Here is a 12,374-nt window from a genome sequence, read left to right on the forward strand (position 1 = left end):
AAACACACATTATGTCTCTTATCTTATTCTACAATGGCTGCTGTAACGGCTGGCTTTTATCCAGCTTGTGAAAAATCAGGACGGATTTATGAGGGAAGAGACAAAGAGAGAGTATTGCCGCCCTGACGTAAACCTCGTAAAGAGATTTATAAAAATGTAACTCACCACCTGGAGAGGAATTTGGGCCTTTTTCTACAGTTTCTATCGTACTCAGGGTTGTAATTTTTGTGGCTGACCAGAGGTGTGTGGCAGGAGATGTCTGTCCTTTGAGGACTGTGCAGCAAACACTGCTGGACCTAAAAATCACTGAACTATCTGACACCAAATTCACACGTAATTTAAGCATAAGCACACAAATCAATACGACTCCAAGGAAGCACACAGTCACAACGCATAAAAAACACCCTGCACATGTCCAGACTGATCGTATATGTGTTACTGACGTGTTTATATCCACACATACATTTAGAACCACAGATGACAGGACACTTAAATTTAATTTGAATGCTATTTTAAGAAACCCAACTCAAAGTTTTGGACCTGCACTTGTATAGCGCCTTTCTAGTCATCCGACCACGCAAAGCTCTTTTTACACTATGGGTCACATTCACACCTTCACACACTGGTGGCCAAGGCTGCCATACAAGGTGCCACCTGCTACTCAGTTTTAACACACTCACACACCGATGGAACAGCCATCTGGAGCAATCTGGGTTCAGTATCTTGCTCAAGGATACTTGGACATGCAGACATGGAGGAGCTGGGGATCAAGCTGCCGATCATCTGATTAGTGAATGACCTGCTCTACCTCGCCCTCCTCACCAGCCCTCTCTGTAATGTAAACACTGATTAGAAGAATTTTGAGATGTTTCCAAAACTCTGAACCTATTGCTTTTCGTGAAAATACACTCATGAACTCCGACTAGGATTTTTAAATTGCAGGAATATTCAAGGTTGAAACTGTCAATCGGAATTTACGGGATTAACAGGAATAAAATGGAAGTATAGGGGTTATTTGCTCGCCGATGCTTTGGTACCAAGTCGCTGCCAAAATTCTGACAACGTGACAGTACTGGTTTATCTTGTGTACTGCAGCAACCGGGGATGCAATTTTTCCAGATCTGACAGGGCAGCATAAATGCCTACAAGTGTTCAAGTCTGTCGTTACGTGCCAACCAGCATGTGAGAACAACAACAAGACGTGGAAGGCGGCAACAAGTGCAGCTGCAGCAACACCTTCACCTCAGCTTGTCGAAAACAAAAGCGATTTTCTTGAGGCCAGTGTGGAGTCTAGTCCATTTTTGGGGGGCATTTTATCTTTAATGGACAGGACAGGTAAGCGTGAAATGGGGAGAGAGAGGGGGGGGGGGATGACATGCAGCAAAGGGCCACAGGCTGGATTCGAACCCGGGCCGCTGTGGCAACAGCCTTGTACATGGGGCGCCTGCTTTAAGTTAAGTTAAGTTTAAGTTTAAGTTTAAGTTTTAAGTTAAGTTAAGTTTTAAGTTTAAGTTTATTTACTTTATTAATCCCCCTGAGGAGAAATTCAATTTACCCACTAAGCCACCGACGCCCCAGATATGCCACATTTTAACACTGTCCTACAAACGCAAGCTGTATGATGAAGCTCTGAGCGTCTACTCGTAGTGTAAAAATATATAAATAACAATGCATAAGAAATTTTTAAGAAAAAAAAAAGAGAAAATATATTTCTACATAAATATGCACCACAGTCTCCTCTTCTATTTATTGTGCTTTATGTTTCATGCTGTATTTTCTATGCTGGATGCCAAAGACAGATCTCCATTTCATGTAAATGTAATGGACAATAAAGTTTTCTTATCTTATCTTATCTTATCTTATGATCTACAAGCAGCAGATGAACTCTCAGACACTCAAAAAGTGTATGATTCACTTCAAAATACGTCTCTGAGCGTTGAAAATTTTTCATCTTGTCTGGGATTTATTGTTTTGTTACCTTGGTATCGAACAAGGTATAGAGAATCGTGGAATTTCACTAGTATTGGTATTGACTACTTAATGTCTGGTACTGTGACATTCCTGCGCCATATGCAGACAGACAGACTTTTACCAGATTATAAGCGGACATAACTGTATACCATTCTAATAGAAAAGAAAAACAATCAACACTTTAGTTAAATGAGTTGTCTTGTTGCTTGTTTACTGAATTAATTCCCTCCAAAACAAAGACTGTTTTTCCTCTCAGGCCTCCAAATCCTCTCCTTGGACTTCCACCGTGTCAGATTTCATGTGTATTTCCCCCCCAAATAAGCTCACTATCAATTCATCCAATTTTTATATCAGAAATTTACTTCCATTTCCTGGAAATTTCCAGACCCTTTGCAACCCTCAGCGTACTCTCAACCCAAACATCACATGACTGTCTATTTCACAGCCATTTAATGCCTTGAGGGAGTTATTGAGCCTTTCCTTTATCACATCAACTATAAAAACACAATAACTGATTCCTTGTAGGAACTTCTTATTGGCAGTTAACAGCACTCTTGGGGGATGTTGTGTTGTTCAGTGACTCAACTTAATTTTGCTTTACACACACAAACACAAAACCAAGGCAAACACCAACACAGTTTGCTTTACCAACAGTTTTGAGACCCCTGTTGGGTCAGCGCTGCGTGCGACGCCTACCGCCATCTGTTACAAACTGTAGCTCAAAGCCACGTTTAACTACAAGGCAGGCGGATCAATACTGCTAAGCTCCAGATGCACTCGGTGAGGGGATGAGTTGACAGGTGGAGAGAAGAAACGGGGGAGGAGGTGGAGATAAGGGTCAAGGGAAGAAAGAGGAAGAGTCAGTCTTATAATCGAAGCTGCACAACTTTTATCCAGGCTGAAGCAATGAGGATATGTCACTCAGAGGCCGCGATGTGTTCATCACAGTGAGTCAGAAGGCTGTCAGACGTATGTAGCTGGTCTTTGTGGACGTCAAGAGGGGAAGAGCACGTTAGTGGGTTATTATTTTGAATTTGGCAAGATGACACCACAGTGCGTCCACACTGGGGTCTGACAAACTGCTGTTAGGTTTCTTTTGTAACTGTGTTCTGGACATTGCTCACCGGCCATTATTCATTCCTCTTTTCTTTACAACTTCCTGTGCACTGGGTCGCTACAAAATTATACCAAGTTCCATTCTTCTGTTTTTATAAGAAACAAAACATTATAATATAAATCTCGGCCGCTAAACTAACATAGACGAGAAGTCTGCAAAGTGATTAGTGACAATGGGTATTTGACAGCGGTATGTCACATAAATACCTGAAATTACCACGACCCCTAAACACCTCATTACATGATGGTTGCATTTATTGTGTTGGACTTACATGGTGGCTGTACAGTTGAGTTTAGGCATTAAAACTACTGGGTTAGGGTTAGAAAAATATTGTCTTTTCAGTTAAAACAACTATGCTTGTTTCGTATGGGACACAAGTACGTTGTAAAATGGCGGAAGTACGGACAGGACTTAAGTGAGTCGAGTGAAAAGAAGTCCACATTTCAGACTTTCTTGCTCTTGATACTACAAGGGCTGGGTGACATAACTATGTACGATATATTTATTTAAATTATCCAGCAAGATATTAATTTCGACAACACTGTTTATATCGACATACATTGTTGTACGTTACATAACGCATACTAGTGTGCATCTCTCCTCTCTCTCAGCACAGCTCTGCCCCACTCACTCACTCACTCACTCACTCACTCACAGTTTAGCTGCTCCTCTGTTTAATCTGTCTGTTAATAAGTCTACAGTGTGACATCGGTCTATATGTTGCACGTGCTACACTAAATCAGTCTGTGAGATGAATGAGTTACCGCAGGAGCACGTGCAGTACAGCTCTGCGCTGCATGTGTGGGAGACAGAGCTGAGAGCTGCTCAGACTGTGGTGGCCAGTGCACTTTTCTTTGGTGTGGTGAGCTGGGGAGAAGGAGCCCGTGCCAGAGACAGAAACAAGCTCAACAAACTTGTAAAGAAGGCAAGCTCTACCATTGGAGCTGAGCTGGACTCAGTTCAGCAGGTGGCTGAGGCGAGGATGCTCAGAAAACTGAAGTGTATATTAAAAAATGCCTCTCATCCATTGCACAACCTGGAGGTGTTTAGCCAGAGCACTTTTGGCCACAGGCCGATACCACCGCAATGTAGGACTGAGCGTAGCAGGAGGTCCTTCCTGCCTGCGGCCATCAGACTTTTTAATGCTCAGTAGCTAATGCACAATACCTATTAACCTGCTCCTTTTTACTTGTCCATTATGCTGTATTACTTTTTATCATTATTGTCTTGTTTGCGTTCATTATGTCTCGTGTGTGTTGCCTGAGGGATACTGCTGCTGTGACAACATAATTTCCGCAAGGATTAATAAAGTATTCTTCTTCTTCTTCTTGACTGTGTCACGTGAGCATTTGTTTGCTAGTTTGTGGATCATAGCGCATCGCTGTTCATCTTGGTAGTTGTAGTCTAATGTGTGACACTGAGACAGCGCCTGGATGCAGGCGACAGATCGGTTTTAAAAAATGCAGCGACAACACAGACGTCTCACACACAAGACAGGGACAAAGTGTCTCTGTCTCCTTCCCTCCCTCAGCCTCTCTGTTGATGCTCTGTGCATAAATAAGATTAACAGCCTAAATATATAAAAATATTTAAATCATTTTCCAGCACTAGATTCATTTGAACGGCCAACAGATGGAAGACGACTTTTAACTCATCCCACAAAGATTTATAATTGCTCTAAACTACAGTGGATTTAGACCTACTGGATACTTTTATGTTACCATGACGAAGGATCCTAATTGACTTTCCATTGGCACAGTTTCCATGGTGTCAGTACATTATCTCAACACGTCACCATCATGTAATGCGGTGTTAACAGGGCGTGGTTATTTCATGTATTTCTGTGGGACCAGGTTCATATTCGCCATCTCTGTTTTCAGGACAACCGGGCAAACTGAAGATCAGATTCCAACGGTCAAGAAGGAACATCTAAACTCAAACAAGGAACATTCAACATCCAAAAAAGTTGATATTTGCGCACTTGAGACAAATCAACAAAACAAAGACACAACATACTGCAGCTAAATCTGACAGCAAAAACAGAGGCTACATCATCTGAAAGCTAAAAATACAAGATATTGTCCTATTTGCATATGTGTTGGTGTATATATGAGTGTGTGGGAGAATGTTTCAATCCACCAGTCTGTTTTAAATCGATCTGCTTTGGGAGAACACACAGCAGTGTGAGCTGAACTCCTGCTATTTCACCCACACTGAAGCAACAAGCACTCACAGACAGAAAAGCCAAGCTTCACCCCCCCTCTTCCCTAAAACTATTGTGTACCTGCAGGATGAGAACGAAGTAGTCGACGGGCTTGCCCCTCTGGTAGACGTAGTGATGGGGCGAGCGCTTGTCGCTTTCGTTGAACTTGATCTCCTGGATCACGTCGGGGTGGCGCAGGACTCGTAGCAGCACCTTCTCTGAGATCTGAGACGGGCTGAACAGGCTCACCTCTGCAGGAGAAGAGGAGGAGAAGAGTTTTACTTTTAGGTGACGAGTGCATTAATTAAGACTTTTTTTTACTGGCCCACAACACAGAAAGCATAGTAACATATTTCTGGATGCAGATATGGTTCAATACACAATCAAAAATTCTAAATTTGAACTAAAACTGCATGGAGATACAAATTAGGCATGATCTGAATCGATAAGAATGATGGTACTCCCCCGCTTTGTGTTTTTAATTTAGACAATACCCCCATATCTAAGGGCAAGTAATTTCAAGAACTGGGACAAAATGATAAGTGCATTCATCAGGGACGATTAAAAAACAAGAGTTAAAATGACATCACGCAAAAACTGATTATGACCCATGAAATATAAAGTAGGCAGAACCTCGAATATGACATGGACTCAAAGATATTTTCCATGACACCAAAATTACGATAACATACTTTAAAATTCAAACCTGTAGCGTAATTGTGGTTGTTATCTATTTCTATTTATCCTTGAACATCAGAGCTTTTTTGATGTATCATTGCGTGACACACCCATTCAGATAATTTCTCATTTAAAAAAGGAAAGAAATGTCATCAGTGCATGAGCATCGTAATTAGTAAGATGCATAAAATGATATGATGACAACAAAAAGTACTCAAAAAATTAAATTCTCGTGATGCACCACTTGTTTCAGAACAGACCTGAGTGCCACGTGCTTTCTTATCGCAACCAAGCTGCTGACATCAATCATTCAGATGACGATTAAATTAGTCACTCATGTCTTTGTGTGTGGTGCAACAAAACAAACGATTACATAAACTGGTGGGCCAAGTACACCTGTTCTACAACAGGTAATCCTGCACTTAACAAGGGAAAGTAATACATTTACAGCATTAAACTGAGCTTTCACAAATAGAATTAAAAGAATTAAAAGGATCACGTGTCATGTAATCAAGTTAAAAACTACATTAAGCATCTCATTGTTTACACAACACAGAAGGACGTGATATATATACATATATTAATAAAACAAATTAGAGCTTCCAATACATTCAGTCTTTGCATGTAAGACAAAACGATTCATAGATGATGATCAGTAATTAAAATAATCATGAGCAGCCGTAATGTAAATCAGTCTTCAGACACCGTTCCACAGTTTACAGTGTACATGTTTACCCTTACATTTAATGCCTTTAAAGACCTTTTAAAGATAATATAAAGAGTTTTGGATACATCATCTTTCTGCAGTCAAAGTGGTGACACTAGTCTTCTAGCTAACACAAACACATCTACAGTGATGTTGATTCATGAGAATTTTCCTTGTTTTAAAAATATCTGGTGACATGTATTTGGTTAACATGAATTTCTCAACCGTCACAGGCCGGGCTGTTGCAATCACAGCTCCACCATAAGTGCCTTCGACCCCACCCGAACTGAGAACAAAGAAACAGTCCACCCTGCAAACAAAACCCTATGCGACACACAGTGAGAGGTGAGGCGTATATGACCAAGGCTGGAATTCATCATGTGAATAAGCAAACAAACTCCTTTCATTCTGGTTTACGTATTAAGTCAACAAGTTCACCCGGTTCACGCAAAAAAACAGAAGAAGAAGGATTGAAGTTTCTGGTGTGACTCAGGTTGAATAGACTTTTCAATGACTTTCATGTCACTTTCACGGCCTGTGGGTTTTATATCTTCCTGGTTTGTTTCCTGCTTTTTTTTATAGCGCCAAAAAACATATACAGACTGACGGAGCTTGCTGCTGCAAAACACACAAGTCCTTATAAGTCACTGACTTTACCTGTGTGGAATATATCTCTCATCTTGTATTAGATATCAATGGCAACAGAGATCAGACACAATCTAAAAAGAGCAGGGTGTAATAATGATTGATGCGAACAAGAACAGAAAAAGGAAAAGAAACTTCCTGGACTGAAATACGAGAAATTGAAGAACCCATCCCTGTGTACTGAATCAGGAAAGAAAATTGAAACCTTCACGCTGAAAAAGAAAACAGAAACACAGTCAACAGACACTGACGTTATGCCTGCAGAGGTATTAGACTCTGGCGTGCTCCTCCACCACAGTGTCTGTGAGAGATGAGGAAGTGCTACGTCATGCTAGCAGCGGCTAGTGCTAACTGCTGCTGGCAGAGCATATCCACTAACGTTCGCTAAGCAGACAGATTGCGACACGTTCTCAAGTGATTTGTAGCAGTGGCGAGGCATCACACCAGCTGGCAGAGGTCCAGAGTCCTCAGGCAGGCGTACTGTGCGGATCTTAAATAGACCTTCCGAGTAAATAAACACATTTAAACCTCCTCCCTGCATGTATGGACTTGCTCTGGTTGTCAGATGGCGAGAAGACAGAGTCCATCCCGTCCTGACATCCTGAGGATATTCATGTTGTGGCTACATTTTGAACACCTATGTTAAAATGCACACTTAGTTTACAAGTTATAAATAATCTACTGGCTGTAACACTGTGTTGAGTGAGTGTGCACGCCTGTGTGTGTGTGCCTGCTTGCAGCAGTCCATCCCCCACCTGTAGCCAGGAAGCGATGGGCGGCCAGCAGCAGCTGAGGAGAGACCTTCACTTTTGATTCACTCTCGTGTTTGAAGGCAGAGAAGTCTCTCTTGTTCTTATTGGGCGCCACCTTTTTCCTGGTGCGATTATCAGCTGAGAAGTGACAAACAGCAGATACATTTATTTAGGATCAAAAGCAGAGTGAGAACAAGCTGTTCAGGATTTTCTTAGCTGTTCTTTTAATTAGTGTTTAATCGTCTAAATACTTAAAAAATAGTCTGTTTACGCTTATCTCAAAGACAAACAACAATAATTCAGATATGAAAACTGTAATAAATTATTGCATGACTTAAACTGAGATCAAAATAGCCTCATCTGCACATACAATAAAAACAAGTGTAACAATAAGACGCGATAAACTCACTGTAAAGATCCGATTCATCCAGAATCTCTGACTTAATGATCTCCTCGATAACGTCTTCAAGGGTGACCAACCCCAACACCTCGTAGAAGGGATCTCCCTCCCCCTCGTTGTTCACCTTCTGGACGATGGCCAGGTGGGATTTTCCTAAAGCAGAAGAAAGACATTCATTTGTTAGCTCGATGTGATGTGTAAGTAATGCCTCAATAAAAACACGATGACAATATGACAACATATAGATTTTAAGCAATTCAATGAGCAGATGATTAACTTTCGGCCTGGGCGGCATTACAGTATACCAGGTAATTTAGAAATCTTTGCCTCTCTTTTTATTAAACTGATAGGGAGATGCTGTATTGAATACTTTGAGTAAAGTGATTTATTCTGCTGTCAGGGGTACGTAAAATTAAAGAACATTTTAATGTCATCATGGATATACTGAAGGCAACAATCTTAAAATACTTTGATTTGAAAAGGAAGAAATGTTAAAGTTGTTGGCATGTATATTTATTTTTACTACGTTGCATTTTATACAATAATTTTTTTTTACATTCTGCATAAGTTCCATGATGATTCCTCCATATATTGTATAATTTTGTGGGGCCAAGCAACCCTATAATCAAACACTTTAGTATATCTATGATGAAACTGAAATCTTTTTATATTTTATGTACCCATGACTAGGGCTGCCCCCTAACAGTCGACCAGAAAGGTCATTAGTCGGCAAGATTTCATTGGTAACTTTTCACTGGTGGCAAAACCTGTATGACTGGACCATGTGGGAATTAAATTTGAAAGGACAGACACAGCAAGAGGCCACGCTCAGCAGTCAGACAGGAGTCAGGTTACAAAACAATCACAGCCGACAGATATCTTTCCCTACTTCTGTAAATATTCAGTCTGATAAATACAGAAAAGTTGATCATGTTAGTGCAGGGCTACCCAGAGCTTTACATCTGTCCCACAGACGATAGGCCTACACACTTATAAACAGCTCCTGGAAGAAGATCAGCTCTGCACTCAGGATTTCAGGTCAATAGGCTATATGATGCTTGTTAAGGTTGCTTAGCTACCTTAGATGCAACCTGAATGCTGGCACAAAAAAGGCACAAGAGTAGCACCCAGCGCCCGATCTCGTGTTTTCCAGGGCTGGTACCTTCATTTATTCCACAGGCTAGTTAATAACATGTCGGGCAGGAAATCCAAAGTGTGGGATCATTTTGAGAAGGTGAAGGACGAACCCAAGGTGATATGTAAACTCATCTTCATTGGTCGACTACAAACATGACGTATCATCTGAAACATGGAAGTAGCTACATGCCCATTAGCCCACAGCGTCATTAACAGGCGGCTCGCTCAGTGTGTGACGTGCACTTGTAGATAAAATATAGGCCTATATTAATGAAGGTTCATTAGTACGGTTTTGTATTTCTCTGTAATGTAGCACAGTGTTAACAATGTTACTGATACTATTCTTTCTCACACCTTCAACTCAAACCACCAAAATATATCATTTAACAATTAAATTAATATCGTAAATATGCGGCCGACTAGTCGACATATGGCCCTAAATGATGACTATTGGTCGACTAGGAAAATTCTTAGTCGGTAGAATAAGCCACTACGCCCAGTCATGAAAAATAAAAAAAAATTGTGACTGTGACATACGCTGAAACTGCCAGAGATTTTAATGATACTTTTTTTTTAAGGGATCTAGCCCAGCTCTAATACAACATGCCACTCATGCTTAAAAAGTTCATGCTCTTACATCAGCTCATGTAACAAAGAGCTGTTTCTTATCACAGCTCTTAGTTGTAGCCACGTTACAGGACTCATGAAGCTGATATGATTCAGGCCAGGTATGTACAGGCCAGCATACACCCCTGGCCGAGCCCCTCCATCACCACAAACAATCATATCATGATGAATGCCAATCTTATAACAGCTCTGTTCTAACATTAACCCATCAGCCCACTCCCTCTGCTTACACCACAAATAACCTGTTAATGTGTTACAGTTGGGGTTGGGTCTGGACTTTGGCCACAAGCGTTTCTATACAACATGAAAAAAAAAACAAAAAAAACCACACACACACATGTACACTAAGACACACAAACCCTGCTGAACTCTTCACATGACAAACTGTTCAAAGTGCAGACGGACGCTGGCCAGCTGCAGACTGCCTGAATTATTAATGATGCTGCCAGAGTGAAGCACTCAGAGGATATCTGGGGGTTTGGTCCCCCCGGTGGATACTCTTCTCCCCTCCATCCAAACAAATATATGGGAATACAAATGAGAGCAACTGGTTTAAACTACACACACGCCATTAAGAGATTGGGTTTGAACTGCAGGACAGGTGAGACGCTTTGATTCCTAAATATAGGAGGACACTGACACAGACACTTTTTATTATCATTCTCTCCAAAAAAAACCCACAAGCTTCAAAGTCGGGATAAAACAAGAGAGAAGACGAGGCGGGGAGAGCGAGAAAGCATATAAAGGTCCATCGACTGCCTTTGTTTCCAAAAAGAGAGCAGCAGATCAATGGGATTTACAAAGAGCTCGTATGACCAGCAATTAAAACAAGACCAAAGGCTATAAGTGTTTTGTCTTTGTTGTGTGTGTGTGTGTGTGTGTGTGTGTGTGTGTGTGTGTCCTTGATGTCTGCCTGCATGTCCTGGCAAAGCGGGCGCAGTTGGCACGACGACACAAACACACTCCACACATTCTCAGCTTTGACCTTGCTTGGTTTTACTACATGAATAGCGCAGAGGGACTTTGAGGAATCCATTTCCCACAAGGTCGGCTTTACAGTGGGAGTCTGTGATGTCATGACATGAGATGCCGGGGTGGGCGGATGATGTACTGTGTATTTAGTCTGGACGTTTGAGTCTCGAGAGGAAGCCGCGAGGCTGGACATTTATCTTTGGCGAAGTTACAAACAGTCTGAACAGCTCTTGTAACGGCATGAGAGATGATTAGTTTCATTTTAAGTTCATTTATCGAGGATCTTTTTTTAGAAAATCCATTCATCATTTAGCCTTTAGTGCTTTTCAAAAGGTCCCAGCACAGACTGATGCTTTCAAGGAGATTATTTTGTCTGACAAAAACTCATTCAATACGTAAAGAGGAGGAGTCAGGGATCAAACCACCAACCCTATGATCAACAGCTGAAGAACTCTGAGCCACAGAGATCACTGTCTGTCTATTCGAGTGAGGTCATGTAGGTTCAGTCATCACGTCACAAACTCGGTGGCAACACGTCGTTGTAGTGAATAAATCTGAGGCCAAACACAGCAATAATCCACTTTATAATTAATTTTACATGAAGATGTGATTCACCTTGAAAGTAACTAGATGTAACCCTTATCCTTACCCTTAACCGACTCTCTTTTAGCCTAACACTCCACAGCTAGCTAATCGCTAACGAAGCATTTTTGTAAGGGCTTTCACGTCCAAGCCAAGGGCTGAGGGGGCTGATTGTGGACTGACGTAGGTATGGTGGGTGAGTCATGTAGCAGCTCCGGCTGCAGCTATACCTCCTCCGTCATATCAGCTGTTGCTAATTAACGTTTAATCCATGAGTAACTTGATGACAGGTTGGGTTTGTGTATCTGTTCTCATGCTCTGATTGTTCGTGAGGAAAGAACGTCCACTCTGTGACACCACTGCACAATCAGAGTGCTTTTATAGTTCCAGCAACTCCAACAGAGTGATATATCTTCTCTAATTAAACTCTCCAAGTTTAAGTTCATATCATATTAATAATTTAAGATGATCAGAGCCTTTCTGTACTTGGATCAAGCAGTTTGTGAAATATAATGAGCCAGACTGGTAGCTATGGCTGTGATTTCAATGTGCCAGACACACATGCGATTGACATTGTATAAATT

At 41.3% G+C, this 12,374-nt stretch overlaps 1 protein-coding gene across 3 annotated transcripts in view; it reads right to left on the minus strand.

Moving 5' to 3' along the window:
- Positions 1 to 12,374, minus strand: part of LOC126394777 (metal transporter CNNM4-like) — an 81,380-nt gene that overhangs the window by 44,595 nt on the left and 24,411 nt on the right. For all 3 annotated transcript variants that reach the window (XM_050051822.1, XM_050051823.1, XM_050051824.1), the window contains exons 2-4: positions 8,482 to 8,625; positions 8,076 to 8,210; positions 5,373 to 5,542 (exon numbers count right to left, since the gene is read on the minus strand). In XM_050051822.1, coding sequence (XP_049907779.1) covers positions 5,373 to 5,542; positions 8,076 to 8,210; positions 8,482 to 8,625 — 449 coding nt within the window. The remainder of the gene's footprint in view (positions 1 to 5,372; positions 5,543 to 8,075; positions 8,211 to 8,481; positions 8,626 to 12,374) is intronic.

Source organism: Epinephelus moara, chromosome 8 (assembly GCF_006386435.1).
Source record: "Epinephelus moara isolate mb chromosome 8, YSFRI_EMoa_1.0, whole genome shotgun sequence".
In the NCBI taxonomy this organism is placed as follows: domain Eukaryota; kingdom Metazoa; phylum Chordata; class Actinopteri; order Perciformes; family Serranidae; genus Epinephelus; species Epinephelus moara.